This window comes from Astatotilapia calliptera, chromosome 7 (assembly GCF_964374335.1).
Source record: "Astatotilapia calliptera chromosome 7, fAstCal68.1, whole genome shotgun sequence".
Classification (NCBI taxonomy): domain Eukaryota; kingdom Metazoa; phylum Chordata; class Actinopteri; order Cichliformes; family Cichlidae; genus Astatotilapia; species Astatotilapia calliptera.
In genome coordinates, this window is record NC_137428.1 from 63,682,228 (window position 1) to 63,710,199 (window position 27,972).

The window sequence follows — 27,972 nt, forward strand, 5'->3', positions numbered from 1 at the left end:
TTTGTGCTTTAAAAAATATATTTTTTCAATATATTTTATTCAATATTTTATGTAGGTATGCCATTTAGATTTACATTTAGTTTTAAACTATTGAAATGTCTTTTTCATTGGTATTAAAGAATTACTATTTTTGGTGAAAACCGATACTCTATACATTGTAATTTTAGGGCAACGCTTTAGATTTTGAGGTTTTATCTCTTGTTGTGCTATAAATGGATAGTTTAAGAAAATGGATGTCATGGTGACAGTTCAAAGGCCTCTGTGAGCTGATTGATTTTCTGCCTGTTTGGTCCCTTTAATTGACTTGGTCATGTTTTGACCTTAGCACTCTCTCTCTCTATCACACACACAAATTAGCTTTAAATATCACTGAATGCGTGACACAAAGAAAAAGATCCCCTTTCTACACAGTAGACAAAATAAAATAAAATAAAACCATTGGGTGCTTTGAGGCTCAGCATGTTTTTCCTGTTCACTATTGTTCTCACTGAACCCTTTATCAGTTTTCTGGTCCACAGGGATACTGAGTAATATTGGGTAACTATAATTGCAGTAAGAAGCACTTTAGAGACACTTTTGTTCTTAGATGAGAGGCTGGGATGAAAACAAAAAGCAGTGGCCGTGTGCACACATTGTGATAGTACTGACAGGGATGGAAAGAAGGGGATTTCATTACAAATTGCATTGCTGTCGTGAATAATGTTCCAACTCCCACTTGTCTTTGACACTATAATAACGTGTCACCTTTAAGAAACTTGTAAGACACTCAGTGCATCTCCGCTTCTTCGCTCCTCATACAAATAAAGGACCAGGATGTATTGCTAAGAATAGCTTATCTAACCATTGTTTTCCTCCCTTCCTTCACCCTCCAAGTCTTGAAGTATGTTGTGCAAGTGTCTGCTATACAGGACGTAACTGCGCTCTAACATGTGAGGTATGCCTATGTTATCATTTCACAATTAAGTGAATTAGTATCATATATATCAGTCAGATAGACAGTTAAAATTTTATAGGGACTAAATTTTTTTTAAAAAGAAAAGAAATGTAAGCTACATAAAAAAGAACAATTAGTAGTTCTGTTCATGTGATTTTTCATTCATTCTTGTATATCACCAGACAGGAAAGCTTGTGGAGCCCAGAAGCAGGGGATCTCTGTGCTGCCATTATTCATGTTTCCATGGTTCCTCCTCAACAAGCGTGCACTCCGCAGCAGAGCCATTAGTGGCTGAGGTTACCTGTAAGAAGTTAGCAGAAGATCTAAACAGTGGATCCAAGAAAAAAAGAAAATTCTGGTCAAAAGACCTTAGAATAACACCACATTCTTAAAGCTTATAATGCATCAGATCAACTACTGCATTGTTATATGATGTCTATAAACTAAAATGTTGTATACAACATTCTTATTTAAATTTGACTACTTTTAGCTATAGCGCTTTGTAGGGCTGTAGTCTCCAGAACAACTAGTTAACTGACCAAATAATTACTAGTTTTCTAATTGATGTTACTTTCATAAGGAGAATGTCGTTCCAATACTATTCCCTCATTTTTAATGGTTGGAGCAAAAACTTACAGTTAGGATCACTTTGGATAGAGACTTTGAAAAGAGTAGCTTTTTAACATTTGCTCAGCATTAGCTCTGTAATACCTGTCAAAAAGGTCGGCAGTGTGGATTCATTTTTATTAAGGCTAAATTTTTCACACATCTTTCATGTTAAATGCTTGAGACTATAAGTATGTGCATGTTAGAAATTGTAACTGGTATGTGCATTAAAGCAAAAAGTTTGGGACCAACATCTGCCAGTTGCAGTAAGACCAACAAAGCCAGACCATATTCACCAAGACCAAAGCAAATATGAATCTTTCACTTTCATCAATACAGTAGAATTATATTACAATCGGAGAGGTGTCAAACCTATTGGTCAGAGCATGTTGCTTGTTTGCATTTTTGTCCTGGGATCACCAGTTAATATGGTTTGTGTGGATGCACACTGGTATATGCTGGTTGACTGCAAATCTGTTGTTTTTATTTTAGTACAAAATGAAGAGTTTGGAATAATTTAAACAATGTTTTGTTTAATAACATTTTTGTTTATCTATAAATAATTTTGGCTAATAAGGCAAAATGCACTCAGTACAGTGGAGCTGATTTAGAAAGATTATTCTCCCCAAGACCAATGAATAGGTTTTAGGGTAGAACCAATTTCAGTTAATGGAGATTTTCTTTGGTTGACTACAGCCCTCTTTAGCACTTGAAACCTACAAAGACAGAATTGCTATTTTGCAATAAGGAACACTGGAACTGCAGGAAAACCACTGATGTCCATGCATGCTCGTGGTAGTCCTAACATGAGTTAGACAGTTTCTTTTAATGACCTGGGAATAGACCACAAATTTATGATGAAAACCAACTTAAGAGGCAGTAAAAAAAAGACAAATGAATACATTTTAAATTCAGAATATACAAATAACACAAAAAAGGAAAGAACACTACCAAATGAATGCATAGTTACGTTTTAGCTATTCTGCAAGCATCTACGACGTTTCATTAGACTTGAAATGGGTTAGAAATGTATGTGAGGCAAAGCAGAACAGAAAACAGGGAAAAGTGGTGTGGAAGGTACTGGAAGCAGCAAGGTTTTGTTTAACATTCATATGTAAGTGTCCATTAATAAAGCAAGTCTGAGAAAGGAGGATATAACTTTTTGCCATGGGCAGATTGCTTGTGCGACAGATTACCAGCGTTGCTAGGTAACGCCCTTCATCCTTTAATAAATGAATAGGCTCATCAGTAGGCCTTTGCCGCCCGTCTGTGTGTGTCAGAGAACAAGCATTATGAACTTACATATAATATTCTAAAAGACTGGAATACATTCAGATATTGGATTTAAAATGTTTTACATTTCCGGAGCTCCTTCTCCCCTCTAGATTTCACAGAATATTTCTCACACTGGACAGAAATAGATGGTGTCAAAATGCAAAAAAAAAAAAAAAAAAAAACCCTTGTAGGGAATGACTCACTGACAGTTTCGTAGTTGGTGTGTAGGGAACATATGAACTGCTAATTAGCTCTAGCACTTCATTTCTGTATCTTAAAATCCTACAGAAAATGGGAAACCTTTGGAAATGTTCCCATTTAACAGTTAAAATCTGCTGTATTCTAAGAAAAAGCAAAACACGCCATACTGGACAATAATTTGAACATAAGCAATATTTAAAATTATGTCAAAAGACATTTCTTTAAAGTGTTTATTAATACATGTATTCTGAAGTTTTGATAAAGGTGGCTGGTAAATAATTCCTCTGTGTCATAATGAGGATTATCCTGCTCTGCCTTTTGAACTGGAGCCGACCCCCAATTGGCTCCAGTAATCAGATTAGGCTAGCTGTTGAGGGAGAGAAATTTGATCCTTTATTCATATGTACCGATGCTGAATAATATTTTGACATAAACTATAATTTTTTGTTGTTGTTTTTCAACAGCAAAGCTGCTATTCCAGAGAAATGAACACATGCATACATCCAACTATTGTTCCATTGCTTCACTTCTGAAATAAAATAACAGCGGGTGTATTTACAATGATGTAAACAAAGACGCAATGCTTAAAACTCAAACAGATTCAAGCAAGGTGCAGGGTGAGCATGCAACACGAGAGAGGGTTATATACAGGTCTCTATGTTTGTAAGCATTAAATGTACCTTGCATTCATCTACTACAACAGAATTGTTAGCAGTGGCGCTAGCAGTTGTGGTATCGGTAGCGGTTAAGACGCACTGGTTGGAATTATTTTCGTGGTGGTTCTTCATGTCATCGTAATAAGACTGGGTCTTTGTCATCATTTCAATGTCGTCCGACTTTGCCGTGTGTGCATCCAGCTCATCCAGCTCTGCCTTCGACATGTGGTACACGATGCCTGCACCGTAGGAGTCACCCACCACGTTCACTGAGGTCCTGAATCGATCACTGATGAGACACAAATCAGCATGAAAGATGGCTTTGCATGCTAGTAAAGGGTTTGAAAAACCCTAATACAAAAGCAAAGGCAAAATTACCTTGTACAGTGTAACCACAATATAATTTTTTCTTTTATCAAACTCACAGCAGCCAGTCGACAGCAACCAGGAGACTGATATCTTGGGTTGGCAGGCCTACAGCAGTTAGGATCAGCAACATAGTCACCAGGCCAGCACTGGGAATACTGGCGGCCCCGACACTGGCCAAGGTGGCTGTCAGACTGGGTGAAGATATGGGAAAGCGGCACTCAATAACATTCTCCAAAACCACTTGCCTAACCTCATTCTTCACACCCTGATGCACTTCCCCAAACACCAATGAACATTACATCCTCTGCATCTCACAGTTAAAAGGAGGCACTCAGTTTCTGCTGTGCTTAGGCTGAGGCGCACCCGAGTAGGTTCTTCATCTTTATGAACAGAGGCTCACAGAGATGAAAGAGAGATTGGATATTTAATTTGAAGGTCCATGGATTTATATCCAATAAAAATGTCAGAGTCAATGTCATCTATGTGCAGATCACTGGATTATAAGAGTATTTTGGAAAGATTGTTGCGATGAAAACAGCGAGTGACTGGTAATTCTTGCTTAGCTTCCTCCTTAGCATGAGACAAGGGACTGGGGCATATGGCTGCTTCCTCTGGGTGCTTAATTTGCTGTACTCTAAATTTCTTTTCAGCTCACCACTAAATGCCACAACACTTCTGCTGAGTTTGTCTTTATTGTAATGATCTAACTGTGGGAGCTGCATTTATCTCAGTTTAAACAATTTAAACAGTGGGAACTGCAAGTCTTACTTTGGTGACTAAGAATAGCTTCAATGGAAGAACTGCACACATATGCAGCCATTCTGTAGGACTCCATTTCTAAAACCCATTCTTATATATATGTAAGCTAGGATGGGATGTTAAATATTAAGTGCAAAGCCATGTTTTTTCTGACCTGACAGTGATAATTTGACCAGGGTCAAGGTTGACACCGTTCATCTGGGCAATGAAAATGGCAGCCACAGCCTCATACAGAGCAGTTCCATCCATGTTGATGGTGGCACCGACTGGGAGCACAAAACGAGTGACTCTTTTGTCAATACCCAAATTCTCTTCCAGACAACGGAAGGTGACAGGTAGTGTACCAGCACTGGAAGGGAAAAGCAAAACAAGTTGGATTATAAATGTATAATAATTTGCACAAATATTAAGACAGCAATTCCTTTTCCATTCTGATGCTAACCTGGAGGCTGTCCCCAGAGCAGTAATCCAGGCCTGGAAGATGCCCAGGAAGAAGGTGAAGGGGTTTTTCCTGGTGATAACGAAGTAAATGCTGGGGAGGAAAATTGCTCCGTGGATAATGAGGCCAATGATCACTGTCACCATGTACATGCCCAGCTGCCTAGCCACGACCTCCAGATCCTTAATGGAAATGATCTTGCCACAAATCAAACAGGCAATACCAAAAGGAGAGTACCTGATGAGAAGAAAAAGTATATGTTTAATCATTTAGCAACATATTAAATTAGTTAACCCTCATAAAATCTTCCTATTACGTACAAGCAAGCCTTTATCTTTTAAAGCATTACAGTTACTTGACAAATAACTTGGAATGAACAACAAACACATTAAATTAAGCCATTTCTGATTCAAATGACTTAAATGAGTTTTAAAATGAGTCAATGGGAATCTTGAGTGACACTAACCACATGATCATGATGACAAGTTTCATCACAATCTCATTGAGGATATTGAAGAATTCAATCATGAGCCTGGCCTTCTCTCCCATCTTGCCCATGCAGATGCCAAATGCAATAAAGAAACCAATCAGACCTGTGACAAAAAATCATAAATGTGTCACATTTTGAATGCCACCAGTGCTGAAGGGTGAGATGTGTCCAGCATCAGGGAATTCTTATAAGATGATAGGGTTTCCATTTAAAAACCAATAGGCCTGTCCAGATATTTGCAACATTCAAAACCGATTCCCAGGCATGACTCTAGAGTATGACTGGAATATCTGAAATACCTGAACATCTATTTTCCATGATATTAAATCAATATGGGGCCGAGGGAATTAATCTAAATGACTTTGATTATTCCCCGACTTGTTCTCTTTGCATTGTGGTTTCGATGGAAATGTCTCAACTGCAAAACATTCAGAACATTTCCATCAGGCAGCGATCTGTATTTCTGTGTATTGCGCTAGTTAGCAAATGCTGTGATGGTGATGGCTAAGCTGGCTAAGATGATGAATGTTCTCAACATGTATACATGTTCTGTTACCTGCTACCAGCTTAGCATTTGCATCTTAGCTTCATCATTGTCTTCATTTTAGCATGCTGATGTTAGCGCTTAGCACCATTCGTAATATTGCTTAATGTTACTAGGCCACATACTGCAGCTATATTACTGTGTTTTCAGTTGCAGTGAGTTTTACATACCCAAAACATTCATGCCACTTTTGAACTGCAGTGACTTTTTGATGATGTACTGAGGCTCCTTTGTAATGTTAGCCACTAGGCCCTCCATAGTGGTGGCATTGACATCCTCCTCAATAACCACCTCCACCTTCTTTGTGACTGTCTGAATCTGAAAGAAATTAAGCATTAAGCATAAATATTAATGAGCTAATGACATTTAAAATATTTTTCTTTAAGAATTCTTTTGTGGTATTAAAGGTAATGCACTGCAGTGGTTCTGAATCAGATCTCTCTAAAAGACTCCAGTTTGCTCGTGTAAATGGAGAGTCCTCTTCACACACTAAGGTTAACTATGGAGTTCCACAGGGTTCCATGCTAGGACCAATTCTGTTAACATTATACATGCTTCCCTTAGGCAGTATCATCAGAAGGCATTGGCAAACATTTTCACTACTATACAGATGATACTAAACTTTATCTGTCCATGAACATACACCATAACACACACCAGTTAGTTAAACTGCAGGTATGTCTTAAAGACATAGTGCTATCCAGAGTAAGCAAATTCTCACTCTGGATAGCATTACCTTTACCACCAATTCTTGGAATTGTTTTTTACCAGGATATTCAATGCATATATTAAACAATTATGTAGGACTTTTTTTTCCCACTTGAAGCATATCTCTAAAATTAGAAACATGTCTCAAAGTGATGTTGAAAAACTGTTCATTCATTTATTACTTCTAGGCTGGATTTGTTCATTATTATTCGAATGTCCTAAAAAAGCCTTTAGTTGATTCAAAATGCTGCAACAAGAGTATTGACAGGGACTAGGAAGATATATAGCAACATATATATATATAGCAAGATATATCTTCTACACTGACTTCTCTTCATTGGCTCTCTGTTAAATCTAGAATCAGATTTAATATCTTTCTTATAATGTACAAGGTCTTGGATAATCTTATCTTAATGACCTTATAGTACAATAACATCACATTAGAGCACTTTGCTCTAGACCGCGAGCCTACTAGTTGTTCCTTTAGTATTTGAAAGTAGAATGAGAGTTATAGTCTTCACCTTTCAGGCCCCTCTTCTGTGGAATCAGCTCTAAATTTGGATTTAGCAGATAGACACTTTTCTTCTTTTAAGATAAGGCTTAAAACTTCTCATTTTGATAAAGTATATTTTTAGGGCTGGATCAGGAGACCCTGAATCCTCTAGCTCTAGGCTGCTGGGGGATTCCCATGATGTGTTTCTTCTTCAATAACCTTTTTCACTCATTATATGTTTATACACCACTCTGCATTTAACCATTAGTAATTAATTAGTTATTAATCTCTGGCTCTCTTCCAACAGATGGCTGCCTCTCCCTGAGCCTGATTCTGCTTCTTCCTGTTAAAGGGTAGTTTTTTCTTCCCACTGTCCCCAAAGCACTTGCTCGAGGAGGGGTTGCTTGAATTTTCTATGTTTCCTTTCTATTATTGAAAGCTATTTACTTTACAATATAATAGCATTGGGGCAACTGTTGTTTTGATTTGGCATTATATAAATAAAGTTTGTATTGTGTGTGCAATTGTTTTGGTTTATCAGGCATCAACCCCTGTAGTTCTCTGTTGGTAGCCTCTTCCGAACACTTTATGAATGTAAGCCTACACATGTCCCAATACACAAGTTTATTTTCTATGACTTTATGTAATATTCCCTAACAAGTGATGGGATGGCATTCATGTGTTCAGATATCTCACAAAGATTTTCAAACTGTGAATAAATCCTTTTAATCTGTTACCTGTTGGAAACAAGCCTGCACAAGATTCTCTGGGAAAAGGTTCCTGATCAGATCAAAGAAGGCATCCAGACTAGACACATCATCATTTTTCTCGCCCTCGCCAAGATTCTCCTTCAGTTTGGGGTTGCCAGGGTGGATGACTAACACCAGGATAACTCCCAGGATAGCAGCAATAATTGTGGTTGTCATGTAGTAGACCATAGCTCTGGTGCCCAGGCGACCGCTAGATTTGGCATCAAGACCGGCTAGACCTGCACCCAAAGCAAGCAAGATCATGTTTGCCTGTTAATTGCTAGGACGTATCCAATGGAAATGTTGACTCAATGCTGCAAGACATGAAGGCTGTGCTATGCAAAGACAATTAGTAGATTATATAAGGGTATTTTCTTATTGCATTATGACTTTTTCACCAAGTCTATTTTAGTGTATTAGAGCAGCAAAAGGTGTAAATCAAGAACTTAAAATTCCTAATATATTTGAGTGTGATAAATTACACTGCACCTGTGATTAAACTGGAGATAATGAGTGGCAGGATCAACATCTTCAGCATCCTCATTAGGATGTCTCCAGGAAAAGCAATCACCATGACAATGTCTGGGTGGATTGGGGAAGCAACACGAAGCAGCATCCCTGATACAGCCCCCAAGATCACACCTGAAGTGCAACAAGAAAAATAAAAAGGTGTAAAATCCCAAAATATGAAATTGTGTGAGAGAAACAACGTGAAATACAGAAACAAAGTGGCCAAGCCAAGCCAACTTTAAGTAAGTCAGATATTACATGCAAATAAACTATAACAAAATGCTATGATTTTAATCATTTGCTACTTGAAAATAGTATCAATTCAAACTATGAAATAAATAATTCTCAAATGATTTGTTGTCAAAGACATCGTATTAACATCTTAGTAACATCTTAGCTTCCAGCCTTATAATTTCAGTTGTTTGGTGAGAAGGGATCTGCTGGACACTTAGGGAGGGCAATGGGTTGTGAAGATAAAATGCAAACCTGCTGACAGTGAGCAAAGCTCGTGGAGGATTAAAATCAGATTCCTTTGAAGCAGAGAGGAGGAGCAGCATGTCCGACTCACTGGTGAAGCATCTGTCATCTCAGCAAACTCTTTTAAAATTTTTATTTTTTCAAAAGCTTCAATAAATGATGGATAAAAAGATATGTTTCACTCTAATCTCAGGCACAAATTTTGTCTCACTGAGATACTTGGATTATTTTCACATTATCTTTTTTGCGTGTGCAACCTTACCTTTCCTCTGATCTCCATTCTTTAATAGCCTGAATATTGTGACATTTGAAAGATCCTCTATTCTCAAACAAAATCGTTGTTGACCCTTAAAGCCACAATGTCTCTTCTAACCAACAGCTCTTTTCCTGCCACACACTGTTCCTGCCATTAAGTAAAGCTGACCTCTGTATGCTCCCACCCCCCACTCCCCTGCCTACCAGGCCTGGTGGTTGGCCTCTGTGTCTGTCTGTCTTAGGCAAGACAAAACTCCAACATCCTCCTGGGGCTGCACTTCCGCTGCCAAAGATAACACAGCCCAATATATTGTTTCATAACACAAACTGATCACAAGGCCTCCAGCGTTTTTTTTTTGTTTGTTTTTTTTTTAAACCTAAGTTGTCTTCAGCGCTTTAATCTATCCCCCAGTCTAACAGCATCCAGTGGATTCTGCACACCCGATGGTTTTGGATGGCACTTGATTTCCTGTGCTTTCCCTTTGGAGCAATTGCAAGTTCCCTTTCAAGGTTTCATCTGCCAAGTGACAGATGATCAATGATCATGCTGGCTCACTTGCTTTGTGAGCGTCCAGCCGGGTGCCATTGGAAGTACACAGTACGCATGCTCACACAAGCCCACATCCATACAAGTGCAATGCAGTAACTGAATAAGTCAAATGTACACATATTTTTTAATTTACAGTTTAAAGAGTCCTGTAATTATAGACTGTATGACTGGGAGAGCCGACATAAAAACAAACCATCAGAAAGAACTACAGTTTAAACAAATCTAATTTAAGACCTTACATCTCTTCCTTTATTAAAAACTTTTTTTCTTTGGACCCTAATCAGCATGTGGTAAGATGACAGCACTTTTCATGCATCACCAGAGGCTGTTTTTATGTCCAGTACAGCACAGCTTTTGATAGCAACAGGTGGCACAGAATTGGGAAAGTTCAGAACACTCAGTCATCTTTCTGTCTGAGCACAGATGGCATCTCCTCCGCACATATAATTGAGCTAGCATAAGACTGAACTCAGTGGTAGTTAGTATCTGTGTTTAGCCCTCCTTACTTTTTATTAGGCTCTCGAGATAAAAAAACCCAAAACCAAAACATAATAATAATAATAATAAGTAATTGAAAGAAAGAAAAAACAGCGTGAGGGGGCTTACCAAGGACAGTGAGAGTGAGAAGAAGGTTCTTGAACATTTTGGAGCAGATTAGGGCACATTTCGACTGGGGCCTGGCCTCAATGGGCTCCAGGTGACTCTCGTGCATCCTCACCTCCACTTGTTTAGGCATACTGTTGGCACTGTGATATGAAGAAAGAACAAGTGATTTTTGTTAAAATCAAAGCCATCAAGTCAGACAATGTGAAAAGTACACACTTGACCACAGAACATTTTTGATGACCATGCTGTGGTGATCATGCTGTGGTCATATTCTGTCATGTGACAGTCACTGTGAGAAAGAAGACTGTTGATTCCACAACAACATACAGGAGCCTTTGAAAACTGTTTATAGCTCAAATCAAAACACTGTGTGATGAAAAATGTTTAGCATTCAAGCGTTGCCAAGCTGTCACTCGAACACTGTTTGTTCATGGTTAAGAGAGCATTCCAAAAGAAGCAAGCTGACTACAAGCTGCTGCTTCTGAAATCACAGTCCTTTGGGGTATCTCATCTCAGTTTACTGAAGGGTGATTGTGTAGCCCCAATTTTCTCAGAGCAGACTTTTGTTAGATTTTTGCAGAAACTATGAAACCTTTTTTCTGATAAAATAAAATTAATTGTGGAAAATGTTGGTAGACTTTTCAGGAATTGTTACAATGCACAGATTAAACAGAGCCTTAATTTTACAATGTTGTTGCACTGAAAAAAAAAAAGAGTACGAGACAAAAAATGCCTAACTATCAAATAATATATCTGTTTAGACTTGATCTTTCTATCTCTCAGTTATCATTTCAGTTTTCACATTCACAGGTAATGCTTTGAGAGCAGCTTTGTGTTGAATAAAACACAATTTTCCATAATGAGCAGCCCTGAGTAGCTTTCTGTAGTCCCACTGAGGTGTTAATGCATTTGTTTAATGAGAAGGGAGCCAGCTGTGTCTGTTATGTGACAGTTAGGTATGTGTAAGAAAAGAGAAAATAACAGGCACTATAGCTTTATGCTAATCCCTCAGCATCAAGTTAAAGAAAAAATATACACAATTAACTAGCTTGGCTTGATATATCTTTTGTCTGCTTATGGACTTTGTTGCTATTCAATGAGCCCATTACAAATTCTGGTGTGATGGACAACCAAGAACAGAAAAAATGAAATAAAGTGACCCTCACCTTCCCCCTTGCCGTGGGGTTCACAGTCTAAAAAACACAAATGGAAGCTTCAGTGGTGAAGATTATGTTATTTGGAGATATTAATGATGATGTCAAGTATTTTTTTTCTTTCTTTGTCAAAGCTAAAGCTTTTACCAAATGCAACAGAGAGCTTGAATCAAGAGGTTGTTTTGGGAGAGGAACCTCACAGCCAGCCTTGTTATTATTATGATTTTTTAGGTTTTAGTTTTTTGTGTATGCATACAATTCCACATAAAACACACACTTTCTAAGTTACACGCACCTCCCCCATTGTGTGTGCATTGTGATGTTGAAAGACTATAACAAGACCACCTGGTCACCTTCCAGGCACACAGATGGATGATTCCTAGCTCCTCTTATTAATTTCTACGTGTGAAATACAGAAAATACACGCAAACAGCAGGCAAGTAGCAGCCACATTGCACTCTATTGTGGCGTGATTGCATACTTTAGATAAAAACTCGAGGAATTCATAAAACCCCAGAAATTAAAAAATTACCATTATATAAAAATCCTATTCCACGGGAGAGATGAGTGCTGCTAATTGAATGTCCCCCTTTTTCTCTCCCTGTCATTATTTTTAGCACTATGAGAGGAAGCAGGCGATACTCTGCCATAATCCTCTCATTAACACTTCTCTCACCAAGTCAGAGACAAATGAGAGAGCAGGTTTGTGTGACCCAGTGATGGATGAATGTGAAAAAATATAGCTAAGAGTTACAGCCACTGCAGCAGCTGCATTATTTATTATCAATTTGCACCAGGAGGAAATAGCAAGGTGTTTTTGTGTTATAGAGTCATTTTGTTGGATGGAACATCCTTCTTGTTATTAACATTTCATGAGCTTCGAATTAATTACTGTGCCCTAACAAATAATTCTGAGAAGCTTCACACTTAAGTCCACAATCAGATGGGACTGGGCATCTTGTTTCAGGAAGTGTAAATGTTAAAAAGTTACTTTTGTTTCAGTATAATCAGATTTTACTAAATGTTCAGTACAAAACCATATTTCAGACCTTCAGACCTGTACAAGCCCACACACCCACAAACAGCTTCTTCCTCTCAGTCACTAATGGGATCATGTTGTAAACCGGTTAATCTTGGCTGAGAGCTTAGTCAGATTAATTGCATTACAGGACTGTAAAGCCATGAAGAGTTACTGGAGTTGTGAATAAAATGAAAACTATAAAACTATATTTTTTTCATTATATATAAAAACAAAACTTAAAAATCAATAAGTGGCTGGAGTAAAAAAAGAGAAAAAAAGTAAAAGGAGTAAATATTTATGATATGAATGGAAATACATAGTACTTACTTCATTTCTGGGGGAGTTGAGGTAAGTGCTATATACATTGACCAGGATCAAATCTTCAGTCTTTGGTATTTAAGAGGGAGTCGGCACAAGAAAGTGTTAGCAGGCGTGCAAGTGCTCCATCCAAATATGTTGCCTGATGTCAGCAGATAAGATCCCAGGTACAGCCGGTGGCTAAAAACACCTCTGCTCTGCTGACGGCAACCTGCTTTCAGCTGTCCACAAACTCCTCCGCAGCATCCAGAGAGGAGCGAGTCAACACAGTCCAGACGACAGACTTAGTCACAGACACAGCAACCTGAATGGCCCCATCCTGATGTCTGCTACATCCCCCACCGCCCACCCCCCCTCCACCACCACCACCTCCTACCCCTTGACTCCACTGCCACCAACACCCACGGCCAGCTACTCACGAATCTCACACGTGCACACATATCATACACAGACGCACAGCCAACAAACCTAAAAGTAAATAAATAACTAAGAAGAAGAAATGGAAGGAGGAGCTAGTATCAGAGCCTATGTTTCAAATCCCCTAAACACTGTAATCCCCACAGAGAGCATGCTTCTAGACACATCCAAGTACCAGATGGATATGTGGTTCACCACATTATACACTGGTTAATCAATCAATCTATCTATCTATCTATCTATCTATCTATCTATCTATCTATCTATCTATCTATCTATCTATCTATCTATCTATCTATCTATCTATCTATCTATCTAATTGACTATAGTCAATAAAACTCCAAACTGAACTCCAAAGCACAATTGACCTATGTGATTCATGTGAGGATGCTGTCACGCTGATTTCCCTCTAGTCTCCCAGCAGCATGAGACTTCACATGGCATTGAGCAGTATCACATTATTCTAATTAGGGAAATGTGTTGGAAAGCTATTTCCTCTTCAAACAAATGACCAGCTACACAACAAAAGCGAGAGGAATGCCATCTCTGTCTGTAAAGGTTGTGTCATGAGAAATCACTCATCCTAAATCCCTTAACATGTCATCCTCATTCAAAGGGCTCTCCCGCGAAAAGAGTGCAGTTTCGGGGTGAGAGCAAGGGGCTAGGACAGAGAAGAAGGGGTTACAAGGGGGAGTAAGAGGGACACTAGGGGAGAAGGGGGTACTGGGGTCGCACCATCACTTCTCAGCCAAAAGAGGGGCCTGTGAGGGGAAGGCCGAGGCAGCCATCCCCGCTTTTGGCTGGTACCATGTGAAGCTCTCTGCTTCCTCTCTCTTCCTTCTGAGGGGCTTTGTTTCACACGCAAACAGTGGCAGTGGCCCCAACTCGTCCGGCCAAGCGCTGCATCCAAACTGGCAGGAGCAAGAAAAGGAGGGGGGGGGGTTCAGATGAGAGGGGGTGCAAGGGTATAGCAAGAGGGGAGTGCAGTGGGCATGTCCAGAATGCCAGTTCTTTCAGGCCACTGATGTCATGCCTGTGCCCACCGTGGGAGAGCAGCGGAGGGACCAAGGCGCCCCTTTCTCTTGCCCCCCTCCACAGTCTCTTTTTCCAGGATGAATGAATCTTTCAGAAGCAGCAGCTCATTGTGTCCCATAATCGACGGCGATTATCCCAATTTTATGCAGCCTTCCCAGTGCAAGGAGGTTCCCTGAGCGCTGGCATTGAGGGCTGCTGCGATGCAGCAAGGACCACGAGGGGTTGTCCTGGCAACACTCTGTGGTTTAGAGAAGAGGATGAAGGGGAAGGAGGAAGCTCACAGCCACACACATACATAGCATACAAACACACTGCCTGCACAAACACCCTATAAAGAGAATGTATGGCTCAAAAGATTTAAGTTTTATCTTTATCTCCTAAAAGAAAATACAAATTCATGCATTCAAAAAAAATTTAAACAAACTTCATGAGGTGTTTTGTGCTGCTTCATAATTTTTGAGCTACTGCGGTAAGTGTGGACATATGGTGCCAGTCATAAAATATGTCTACCTAATAACTAAAGAAGTTTGCATTAGAGGCTGGTTGTGTGATTACTGGTCAAATTCAGGCTGTTATCATCCATGTGATAGCACAGACGGCCCATTATACACGTTTCCCACTGGTTTCTCGAGGAGCCCGATCCCCATTCTCTTGATTGGTGCATCACAATATGTTGTGATATAAAGGCAACTAGAGCAGGGCCAGGCTCCGGATATATCTGCCCCCTTTGGGCCTCACAGTCACTTGCATTACAGTGGGAAGAAATGAGCTCACACATACTGGCTGCCTAGGAGCTGTGACCACCACCAGCCCCTCAAAAGGAAGCTCTCAGCAAACACTCCAGGTTGTGCTGTGCATAAGAAGAGGGAGATAATTTCCAGGACTCTAAAGAAAGAGAGGCTTTATCACACTGCACCTCTAGATTATGCATCCCTACATGGTTGGGATTAATATGTTCAGGGACAGGTATCGATAGAGATGTCCACAGAGGGAAAAGTAATCAGTGGAAGTTCCAATAAAACAATACTGATGCAAAACTGCATGTGTTAAATATCAAATCCCAAATCACAACTGACACTGTGCTTTCCTTCCACAGTCAGTATGCTATTCTCCAACAAATAAACATTTTTAAAGATTATGTATTTTCTGCATAATATCTTTATACATCGTCTTTTTACATATTTGTGTGTCTCAGCTGTTTCTGAATGTTGTTTTCCAAAGCATGCTACACCTCTGACATTCCCATTTTAGTGTTGGTGATCCTAAATTTTCTCAATTCTGTTAATTTAAGAGAGTAGGTGTACAGTCACTCAGTGGGACACTTAAAAAGTTGTGTTAGGCCTATTCAAATTTAACCCTGCAGTGAGCTTATAGTCACAAGAAAGACACAAAGGTAAATGTATGTGAACATGAATAAAATATATTTATGCTGAAATTCATCAAAGTCACTAATCACTAACTGGAAAGCAGGTGACGTGTTCTAAAGGAAATTCTGAGGAAACTTTTCTGCAATTGTGAAGTTTTACTCACAGTCAAATAAGAGAAAAGCAACAGAAATGTAAAGCGTGTTGTTATCAATATAGTGCTGCAGATCTGGTGACAATAACAGGGGTATCCTTAAAAACATATGGGCATCCTGCCTTTGTAGGCCTAAGCACTGGTATTCAGTACCACGGTCAGTGACCCAGCCTCCGGTCTTAGCACAGATCTCCCAAATACTGACAGACTACCAAGTACTTACCACAGCTGACCCTGAGATTGTCACATGGTGTTACTGCCCATACTGAAACTATAAGGAGCTCAAAAAAGTCATACTTGTCATAATTGTACCAATATTTTTACGTGAATTCACAGACTGGAGCTTTTGTCTTTCAGTGCTTCCAACAAATACAGTGATGACTCTCCTCTTCAATTAATGTCCTTCCTGAGAGATACAATTCTCAATTTCTTGTATTCAGTAGCTGTAAGACAGATTTTCTCTTTTCAAATTTCCCATTTTTCTCATTATATTTTAAAATCACAGTGTATCGCCATCTTGGCAGTGCATAAAGGAGCATTCCCTAAGGTTTCCTTTTGTTTAGCACAACTCTGTGTCCATAATGAGGCAGTCATTAGAGAGTCTCTGAGAATCCCGAAGCTTGTGTTGGAGTCTCTATAGATCGCACATGCGAAAAAGTCCCACTGTAATTAAGTCCTAACGGCCCATTATGCAGAATCATGGTTGTCACAGGAATGAATGAGGTGACTTCAATTCATCTGGATAATATCTGACAGGGAATTTAGTCTGATGGTATCTATTTCACCCAACCTCTTTACTGCTGGAGCTACAGGACACGTAGTGACACCCCAGAGTATGTTGGATGATTTTTATTATTTAAAAAGGCCGAACATCAAACAGCTATTCTCAAACCTCTCACATTCATAACCCAAGTCTCAGTTTTTATGACTCACATTCTTCTTAGACTCTTAACTGTGAAAATTTCAGCTATGTAGTGACCGCTCCTTCATTACAAGCTATCCAACTCTCCAACTCTTTTCTAAGTTCACAAAAAAAGAAGAGTCACCTGAGATGCTCTCACTCTACCGCTCCAAACCTCCCAGATGATGGGTTACACACATTTCCCGCCTCCTAAGAGTGTTTCTGTGTTCATGCTGTATATGAAGTGAGGCTACAGCACTATCATTAGCAGAGGCGCATCTGTTTAACAGAACATCCCATTTTTCAACACACAGCTTTTCATGCCGTTGGTCCGATCCCCACCGGAGCTCATTAAATGAGCCAGTAAGGCAGGACAACCCCACCCCCTACTACAAACAGCTATAATGTACCCGCTACATGGCTGAGAGGCAGATGACAGGGAAGAGGGGAGGGGTTAAATGGCAAGAATGCCACATCGAGATGGATCCATAACAATGCAGTGGGGGAAGGGCGAGGGAACGGGGGGCGTCACTGATGGAGGTAAGGATGGAGACAAAGGAAAGGAATGGCAAGCGAATAAGAAAACAGCAAAGGTGAAGGGGAGAGTAATCACTTGAAGAGCAGCATGTCTCCACATTTACTGTAGGCAAGGGGCTTTTTTGTTAGCACGTTATCTGTGGACACATGACGAGCTGACATCTGTGTTAGGCAGCTGGCCCTGTGAAATTGGATTACTGCGCAAATCATGTTTCATACATCACTAGACTCACCTGACACACTCTAAAATTGAAATGAATTAAAATGACAGGATGCACGTAAAATTGTTTTTGAATATGGAATGCCATTGTCAACAATGAAAACGTCTGCTGGTCATGTTCCATGAATCAAAGGCTGGGTGAGGGGGGTTAAAGTCCGGGTCTGGATTTGCCAATAAGAGGACAAAGGAGGATGGATGTTCTCTCTCTAATTAAACAGTGCAGCCTATAGGGACTGAGCATAGCCTGAAACAGTAGCCATTACCCTGATTTCCCCACACCACCCTGCAGCGTTGCCTGAAAGGGCATGCCTGCACACATACAGCTCATTACATCATCCAGCTCAGCCAAGATACCACGTGCACATTTTGTACCTACGCTAGCATATGACTCAGTCCTAAAGACAAATATTTTGTGTAGATTTTTATATGTTATATGAATTGGATCATTTAAATAACAAGAAAAGTCTGGTTAAAATTTTAGAAGTCTATATTAAATTTTGCTTAAAAACAGCATGGAAATCATTTTAACCTCTAACAGTAAGATAATAATACCGCAGGTATAACTGTCTTCAACAATGAAACCAGTGCCTAGTATCTGTGCAACCAAATGAAATGCTTGTACTTCTTGGATATGTGCCATATGTTATCTGCATATAAAACTTGAAATAGATGTATGTACACATGGCCGTTACAGTGTTCTTAGCAAAATCACATTTCGGTAAGATGTGCTCATTAGTTGAAAATGTAATAATCTACTAAGAACATTCTATGTTTGTGTGTGTCCAGAGGAAAATGCACATCATCAGGGACGCAATATGGAAGCGTATCAGGAGAGCAGGGAAGTGTGACCGAGCTGTCAGCTGCTCACTTTCAGTGTCTCAGCATATATCTGTTTTCCTGTCATCGGCCTCTGTCTCTACCTAAGTTTCTCTCTTCTTTTCTTCCTCACACACATACAAGATACTGATACAGTACGGGATATTTTCAGCCAAGGCAGATTATCTTGAGCTTTTTTTGGTCCTGGTTCCATGAACTGGAGTATTTTAGGTATTTTTTGAAATAAACAGAATTTTACAAATTTACAATTAGTAAAGATAAAGAAGCACTTTACTATCGCTCTTCTTTCAGAGCCATGTCTTTGAATCTGAAAAGCAGGAGCTAGCTGTTGCTTACTACACTTTTTACACGTGAAGCCACATGGAGTCTCCTGCTACTCTTTGGTTCATCTTTTTTCCTTTAAAGTCATGCACACTTTGTCAAACTTATGTAAATATGTATTCAGTCACAGGCAGCAAAGGAATGCCGTAGAGGGTGAGCACTCTCTCATAGACTTTTTCCACAACCTAATTATTGAAGCCAGCATATAGTGGCAGTCAATCATTATCATAGGCTCTGGGCAAAATAATTTTCAGCAATTTTCCACTGTCATAAATCCCACATGCATAAAAATCGTAGCCTGCGAGAAGATCGTAAACTTGCTTTGGATTTCAGGACGAGGAAACAAGGATTCCCAAAGATGTCAGTGGGAATGTACCAACAGGTCTGTGTAATCCATAAATGTTACATGGTAGACGTTGATTTCAGGTTATATGTCTATATATCTAGAAGACTAGATAGATAGATAGATAGATAGATAGATAGATAGATAGATAGATAGATAGATAGATAGATAGATAGATAGATAGATAGATAGATAGATAGATAGATAGATAGATAGATAGATAGATAGATAGATAGATAGATAGATAGATAGATAGATAGATAGATAGATAGATAGATAGATAGATAGATAGATAGATAGATAGATAGATAGATAGATAGAGCTCCTAATTAACCAGTGCATAATGTGGTGAGCCAAACGCTGCTAACAAAACCCTCTCTGTGCTCATCGGCCATTGAGGCAATCCGCTCTTGGAACACGCCAACCCTACTAGAATAATGGGCCACTTTACAGGCCTCCAAGTTAGTTCACAGAATATAGAGCTGGGAAACCGCTCGCACAGGGTTCATGGGGAGGAGGGAAAACTTAATTGTTGCCTCCATTTTTGTTTTTCATCCCCCCCCCACCCTCTCTTTCTCCTCTCTTAGTTCTGAAAAGGGGGCTGACAAACAGGCAATGGACACAATTGTTGTGTGTTCCGCTGGACAAGTGGGTGAAGTAAACAAAACTAGACTGTAGGGTCTATCGACTGGAGCTTGTCAAGATGGGATAGGCTGAGCAGTGGGGAGCAGCACACATGCAGAGGAAGGATTGGTCAGGGAGTTGTGTAAGTAGGAGGGGTGAGGGCCACTGCCAGGTCTGGGGGGGAGTTAGGTAGAAAGGGTGAGAGTAAAGGGTCCTGAGGGAATCAGGAGAGAGAGAGCAAAAAAAAGAAGGGGGGGTTCCGGAAGAATTGGGGGGTGGACATGGGTGCTGAGGTTACTCTTCTAAGTGTGGGTATTGTATTTAGTGCTGAAGTTCTCATGCATGTCTTGCTTCAGCTCCCTAAAATGTCCGAAAGTGATGGAGCTCGCTGCGATTAAGTAGACAAGTAGCAGCTCTGCTTTGCGCTCCCACAGCTCAGGCTATTTACATACTCAAGAGGAACATTAATGCCAGTCGATCCCCCAAGGCTGAACAAAGAAGCACACAAACCTGCCTCTGAGGCCCATTACGCACTTAATTGAGGATTTGTGGAATAGTAAAAAGGGGCAAAGGAAGAGGAAGGTGGGTGAGACTGGGAGGGGTAGTGGGTGAAATGGGCAATTAAACAATTTCTTTGTTGTTTTTGTGTTATTTTTATGTTTTTCCCCCTTTGAGTTTCAGTAAGATTTGATTTCCAAAACATGGATTTCAAGTATCAAACATAGAAATGATAGGTAGACAAATGTAAACAGCAAAAGGAGCATCCAGTGGGATACGAGAGACTTTTCCTAAACCTAAAGACAGGTTAAACAAAAATGTTTGTTATTAATGTATTTTAACAGTTAGAAGGCCCTTTGGCATATTTTCAGTTACACATAACTGTTTTTGAAAGTCTCAATCTACAGATTAATGGAATAGCTCTATTATTGTTATTGAAAGTAGAGCATTTTTGTGATTGGATGCTACTTTCTGCAAAATGCAAAGGCATCTGACATCAAGTTAACAAAGCTGTTGTATAAACCAAAAGGAGCTCCATCTGATAATCAGTGTGAATCTGTCACGATAAATCACTGTTCAGATGAAGTCTTTTATTTGTTTTGAGCTCTAAATCTGCTTCAATTATGTTTCTTTTGTCGCCACACAATGGGATGATTGTTCATAGTGGCATGGTCTTTGGTGCCAGGAAGGAAAAAAAAAAGAAAGAAAATGAGACCCCATCTATCCTGCCTCTTCTTCCCTTTACCAATCACTATTGGAGTAATTTTGTGACTCCCCCTGCTGACCTGAATTGCAGTGTAGCAGGTGCCAATGGGATGTGGGTGGTTTGAAGTTTTTGCAAGGAGGAGGACAGTGGCAGTGATGAAGCGAGTGGGAGGGATGAGGCCTTTGCTGTACCAGTAAATGCTGACTCAAACCTCATGTGCGGCCCCCCCCCCCCCCCCCCCCCCAGCTAGTGTGGTGACCTCCAATATTAATTATGAGCAGTTATCTAATATGATGCAGAATATAGGTCAAAACAGGAATCGAAAACTGCAGATTTGCATATAATAGGCAGAGCAGATCAAGTCAGTATGTGAGGAAACTTATCTGTATTTATGTAACTTTCAGAATGTGATGGCACTGGCAGACTTTCAGTACGCATCCTTGATAATCTAACAATAACTTCTGACCCATGTCTACCAGATGGGACCAAACCCAAAATTCAGATAGTTTAGTAATGGGCCACAGGGCCAAGAACATTGCAAGCACTAAATTACACTAGAAGGCTAAAATGACATCTAATTACATGATATGAATTTTAATAAGCCACTATTACAATTTTTTTATTTCACAATAGTGTAGCAATGAGGCAATGTACCAGCCTGCAAAGCACAAAAAAGTACATAAAGTAGCACCATTTTACTTTGTTGCTGTTTATGAGTAGCCTATAGAGCACCTTTCCAGCACATATACAGAGGCCTTACGCTGTGATGGCAGAAATTCTAATAATACTGTACAATTAATTTTACTATATTTAAATAAATGTAAACTTTTTTCACTGTATTGTTTTTGTATGATGGAGTTAAGGTGTCTTTCTTTACCTCTGCTGTCAGAACCCTCATTAAGGAGAATTCTAGTCCAGCAGTACAAAATATTATTCTGAGACAAAATTTACATTACATGAGATAAACTGTAAACTTAAATGGCACCACGTGGGTGGTTTTGCTTCTTCTCCTGCACATCATCAGAGATTAATTGGGCAGTTTATATTGGTGTCTTATTGCAAAAATGAAGAAGTGCCTCATTCGTGGCCAGCAGAGATCTATCATTTTGCTGCCCAGCAGCAGTCCCGCTAGTGAATGCCTATGATTGTGTTCCTGTGCAGTCATACAGAAGTGAAGGGAGCTGGGCTCTTTGTTTGGTCATCCCATGGGAAAGGCTTAACTGTCCAGCTCTCTGAGAACCAAAACATTGGTTCTATAGGCAGAACTACAAGAGGGAAAGGAAAAAAAACAGATGATGAATCACCTTCTTCCCCATATTGGGAAGACTCACAGCTGTGATAGAGTTACAAGAAAAAGACAAATCACGATTCAAAGCCCCGAGAGAAAAGTTGGCAAACAAATACAGTAAAATTGAGTAAAAAAATGAAATTGGGTGATATTACTGTAATTTGGAAGGACTGGAATAAAAGCAACAGCTAGAGAAAGAAAAGGGGGAGTGCTGAATGAGTGTAAAAAGAGAGATAGAGAGATAGAGATAGACAAGCACGGGTGGTAAAGAGTGAAAAGAGGAGCTGGATGGCACTTTGGCAGCTTTTGAATGTTCCCAGGAGGATTACTCAAGCACTAGATGCCACAGACTGCCAGCGAGACCACAGAGAAGCTGGGTGAATGGAGACACACAACCACACATGGACACAGGTACACATCTCTGTGGATGTCCTCCTGCTGTGGACTGGTCTCTAGTTCACCTGTTTCCTCTCTTTCTTTTTTCTTCATCTACCATCAGTTTTCCTTCATTCTTCCACATTTCTCATCACGTTCTCCACCTCCTTTTTCATCCCATTCTAAATCACACTTGTTCTCAGTGTCTTCAATCAAGCCTTTCCAAACAGATAAGAGAACAGGTCTGACTTGCCCAGCCCCAGACAGGTAACAAGTGCTTCGAGATACATTTTAAAATGTATCTCGGTCTCAAGGAGGGGAAACAACCCCACCTTCTCCCTTGCTCACCCACTCCATCATTTATCAATTTAAAAACAAAGACTTCTATGTATTACTCTCTGTCCTCCCCAGCATTTTATCTTCCTATTACTCCCACATGTTAACTCTCTCGCACTCTACCTCACACTTCTCACAGTGTAAAACCTCAGTTTGTCTGGCAAAAACTAAAGTGCTTTGGATTTCAGTGGGTGATTTTTCACCTGTTTGTTTGTTTGTTTTTGTTTGTTTTTATTTATTCCACCACATAGCTTGAATTTTCTTTGAATCAGTTCATGTCTAAATACTGCTGACTGCTTAGTTGGTCCACTGTTCCCAGTCAACTGAGTACATTAAAAAAATCTATCTACTGGATTCCTTCTCTAATAATTCTGAAGCACAACAGATCTTTATCAAGTTTCAAAACTATTGAGATTGATTGGTGGAATTTAATTTGCACTAAAGAGGATAGTCCCTGAAGAAGATATCAGTCAATCGACGCATGGATTTTTTGACAAGGCGCCATGATTTGCCTTCAGCCGGTTTCTCCACAACAAAGTGAGCGTGTATGTGTATGTGAGTGTTAACCTAAACATCTGTCCTGCCCTGAGGGCAACGAATGTTGTCTTCACTAATTAAAGTAGCACTTGACAGATGTTAAGGATAACAGCTTTGGCAAAATATACTTTTGACTTGTTTCACTTCTAGAGCAAGATTGGCCATGCTGCAGGAACTTTGATGTGCATGTGTGTGTCTGTACTGCGTGTTTTTTGTGTGTGCGTGCACATGCATGACAACTGGCAACTCCTTTGTTACATGTTTTGAGCTTCCAAACTTCCGAGAGTTAAAACATATTTTAAACATATTTATTAAAATTTTACATTTTTGATAGTCATTGCAAAATTGTCTTTAAAGTTGCAATATTTGTCTTTTCAACAGTGTTACTTTGACCATTTCTATAAGCTGAAAAGCACAGAAAGAGAGAAAATTCCTTTTCCTGTCTTGTAACAAAAAATCATAAACACCCTAGAAATAATTAGTTTTTGATCCTAATTAATTCCTAACAAATGCAGGAAAGGAAGATTCAAAATTGAACTGACAGATACAGTGCCTACAAAACGTGTAATTAATTTCTTCTGTATGAGTGGATGCTAAATATATGCATCATACAAACATTGATGTGGATGCAAATTTTCATTTATGTGAAATGCTATGGCTGCACTTCACAGTGTGAAACTGCATGACATGATAAAGACATATGCTTGCAAATATAAATGATCCCCCCTCCCTCCCCCAGCTGCATGTGTGGGTTTGCCTTGAATGTGTGTCAGGTTCAGTCATGTAAGGCAGAAAAATGCCACAGTGCAATAGTTTGCCAATATGGATCAGCTGCATGAACAGTTGCTTTACAGATTCTCGTAGCAATTACAATGAAGGTCAAGACCTCAGCGATCATGTCTCCTCATGGTACAGCCAGTTCCTCTCACAAGGCCCACCGATGGAAGAAAACATGCCCATTAAACCCAAACATATAGACTTATCTGCACTCAGGCGAAGCGCCAAACCCTGTCTAGGTTTGATCAACATGCTTTTGACAGAAGCATCCATAAACAACCCTGTAACCGTTTTCAAGACCATCCAAGATTAATGCAGAAGGCGATCAACTGAGAGTGCCAAGAGAATTGGTTTCCATGGTGACATTGATGGTGCGATTGGAAAACTGTGTGTTTGTGTGTGCTCACACCCCAACGCCCATGTGCATTCCTTTTAATATCATAAGGAAGAGTGCTGCAAGGATTGGTTTCAGATGGGGTGGCGTTTGTATCCAAAGGTAAGAAGGGGGGAAAGGGGTGGGAGGCGACAGCTCGCTATAAGATATTTTCGGGTTTTTTGTTTTTTGTTTTTTTTTAAGGGAGGAGTTCATATATTACTCAAATGCATGGTCGTCTTGTAAATGCAAGAGGCTGCCGACACATGACACCTCTACGAGGCTACGAATAGATTTTCCACAATAAAATACTTTATAAGAAGCTGCAACACAGGCTACAACTTGTTGGCTTTATCTTCAGAATCACTACACAGGCCACACAAGAAAAACACGGTTTGTTCATTAGTACGCAGTTACACCTGGTGTCAAACCAAAATTTATAATGGAACTGTAAAAAATATGTCACAGCACCTAATAAAATCTACTTTTTCTATGTGATTTGCGCTTAACCCATCTGAATTTCTCTAAACAATAATAAAATGGGAATCGTTTTGCGTTTGGATGAAGGAAAACAAGGGCAGCCACCTTCACAGAGTGCTGTTTTTGGCTCAGCTGCCAGTTAATTAGAATAATTATTATTAGAATAATCACGGGCCATCCTCAGAATTGTGTCCAGAAATGTTAGGTATCAAAGTGTTGACCATCGCAAAGCCGGGTTTATTTTTAACCGTCCACTGTAATGTTTCTTTACATCGTTTATCTACATCTCGTCCAACCGACTTTCATTTAACATTTGGCATTTTCGCGATCCGAAGAGAAATATGAGCATATTTAGCCCTTTTCACTGCTGCAATTTAATCTGCAGCTCAAGCTTATTGTTGACGGTCGGCCTTGTGGGACTTTTCACTGCAGGTTGTCAGTTTACCTTTGGAGTAGCTGCGATATGAATGTAAAAACAAACAAACAAACAAACAAAAATGTTAATGAAAAGGGGGAGAGATGGAAATCTGTCAACCAATTAGCTTTTTGAAATGGTTTACCTACTAGCCAAAGCAATTACTTATGTTTACCTGTAAGTTGTGGTGATGAACAACCAACTGGATGTGACGCCAAAGAAAAGCCACTCACTCGTTAATAATCAACCTGTTTGTGTTTACGTATGCTATTTGCATGTTTAAAATAAATGCCAATCATTGTCTTACCTTTGCAGCAAATCGCGGCGAAAAAAAGTTTTTGGTGCTGTCCCCGTACAGGACCTTATTTCATCAGCTTCAGAGAGGGGCTGCCACCGCGAGATTCAGAGCGCACCGCGTTCCAAGACAGGAGCGCTTCACAGACCAAACAGGGATTTTCTGTTAGTAAAATCCGAGGAGCTCCGCAGCTCAACGATCCCACTGAATGAGCTCTGCCTCACCTCACTCTTCGGCGCTTTACTCCCCCACCCACCTCCACCCGTTTCCCCCCTCTTTGTTCCTTCTGCATGGGAATGCCAACTCTCGTTGGCTGAAGATGCAGCCTGTACCGTACCCCTTTTTCTCTCCGTGTCTCCCTGTGACCCTCTCTACCCCACTCAGTCTCTAGTTTTCTTTCACACGTATGCATAGGAGCACGCGCGCGATTTACCGGCAAGGACACGCAAAACCTTCCTCATAAGGACATTGGTTAAGTGAGCTAGATTTCCTTAAAGTGAAGCCCACTAATACCAACCTAACCTCAAAAAGTGTCCTAATTAAGTCATTCTTTGATAGCCATGAGGTGATCTGCGGATTTTTCTGATCTACACCAATGGCATTATTGGTGATGTGAGGTTTTATTACCTATTTTTACACAGGCTCGAGGTTATATTAGACCTGCACTACATTTTATATGTTGTCGGTCTAACTTGCAGCATATTTATTAGATAAATGAAAGAAAAGTGAAATATATATCCAGTCTAAGTCTAAAGTAAGAAGAAGGTGTTATTAGTTAGTATTTAGCTTCATGTAAGATTCAAAGAATGACGCAGAGAATCTTCAACCCAAAGCTAAAATTAAATTTAATAAGGTAGTAGTATGAGAAAAAAAAGTATACAATCTTTACAATGGAGTACACGATGAACTCTCATTTTCTTTCTCTTGAAAATGACTGCAATGATCAATTGTTGGCAAAGAAGTAGTCCATTAATTCTGAGTGGGATAATACATTTAAGATTACCCTGAAGTCCAAATCAAAAATACTGCCTTCATTCTGGTGATGGATATAAAGTAGTGTGTGTCATCTGGCTTCATGGATGAAATCTGGGTATCATCTGCATAGAAGTGAAGATGTATATTTCGCCTTCATACTGCCTGTATAATGTAAATAGAACTGGTTCTAGCACGGAACCCTGTGGAACTCCATAATGAACCTTAGCATATGAGAAAGACTCACCATTTGCATGAACAAATTTGAGTCTCAGATATAATTCAAACAACTGCAATGTAATAGCTTTAATATCTATGGTATGCTCTAATGGTTGTAAGAAAAAAATCAAGATCAACAGTATTGAATGCTGTGCTGAGGTCTAGCAGGACAAACACAAAGATAAGAGGCCATACGAATATCATTTGTGACCTTCACTAACATTGTTTCTATACTGAGATGACCTGATTGAACTGCTTTAACCTCCTAAGACCCGAACTCTTTCACGACATGCATTTTTAATTTATCTTTGATATTTGGGCTGATTGGGACCTGATGAATGTAAAAACAAAGAATTACCAGATTTTTTTTTTACCTAATTTTTGTTTCTAAGAAAAATGAGAGCCACATATGAAGATATTCGTTTAAAATTTTGATAGAACAGTAGCAGTATAATGTCCTCGTAAGTGGATATCAGGTCCTTGTAGAGCAAAATTTAGTATTTTGGTGTAAATAACCCAAAATGTGATGTCCACATATGTGGACGCCAGGTCCTAGGAGGTTAAAGCCCACAAAGGTGTCAAGTTTCCAATTATTCATGAACCATTGCAGTTTGGGCACAGTGTTGTAAAAGTGATATCTCCCACACTGATTTTCAATGCTAAAATAAACCTCTAAAGTTACAACATAGTTAAAGAAGTTAAATAACTCATCTCAGACTTAACCCAGACAGCATAAACAATTCTACCTTTCTAAATGTTTTGATTATGCAAGGTGGTGTGAGACCTTTTTCTGAAAGGAATAAAGAGTTAAAATGTCAGAAATGCTAAAATAAA

At 39.6% G+C, this 27,972-nt stretch overlaps 1 protein-coding gene across 4 annotated transcripts; it reads right to left on the reverse strand.

Moving 5' to 3' along the window:
• Window positions 1-26,163, reverse strand: slc1a2b (solute carrier family 1 member 2b). Of its 4 annotated transcripts, none has more exons than XM_080304863.1 (11): window positions 25,960-26,163; window positions 10,622-10,761; window positions 8,713-8,865; window positions 8,212-8,462; window positions 6,444-6,591; window positions 5,706-5,832; window positions 5,243-5,476; window positions 4,955-5,149; window positions 4,098-4,232; window positions 3,773-3,961; window positions 1-1,235 (listed from the first exon to the last, which is right to left on the reverse strand). In XM_080304863.1, exons 2-11 carry the CDS (start codon window positions 10,749-10,751, stop codon window positions 1,232-1,234), a joined length of 1,566 nt encoding a protein of 521 aa, XP_080160989.1. In that variant the 5' UTR covers window positions 10,752-10,761; window positions 25,960-26,163; the 3' UTR covers window positions 1-1,231. The 4 variants fall into 4 exon arrangements, with proteins under 4 accessions (XP_080160989.1, XP_026032194.1, XP_080160988.1 ...); XM_026176409.2 differs by having other exon boundaries at window positions 995-1,235; window positions 3,697-3,961; XM_080304862.1 differs by lacking the exon at window positions 25,960-26,163 and adding an exon at window positions 13,124-13,431 and having other exon boundaries at window positions 995-1,235.
• Window positions 26,164-27,972: the final 1,809 nt, after the last annotated feature.

Coding starts and splice junctions, on each gene's coding strand:
- slc1a2b (XM_026176408.2), bottom strand. CDS start 13,161: ATGTATATAGCACTTACCTCAACTCCCCCAGAAATGAA. Junction 5,833..6,443: donor AAGTGGCATGAATGTTTTGG/GTATGTAAAACT, acceptor TTTTTGTCACAG/GTCTGATTGGTTTCTTTATT. Junction 4,233..4,954: donor GGTCAAATTATCACTGTCAG/GTCAGAAAAAAC, acceptor ATCTTCACCCAG/TCTGACAGCCACCTTGGCCA.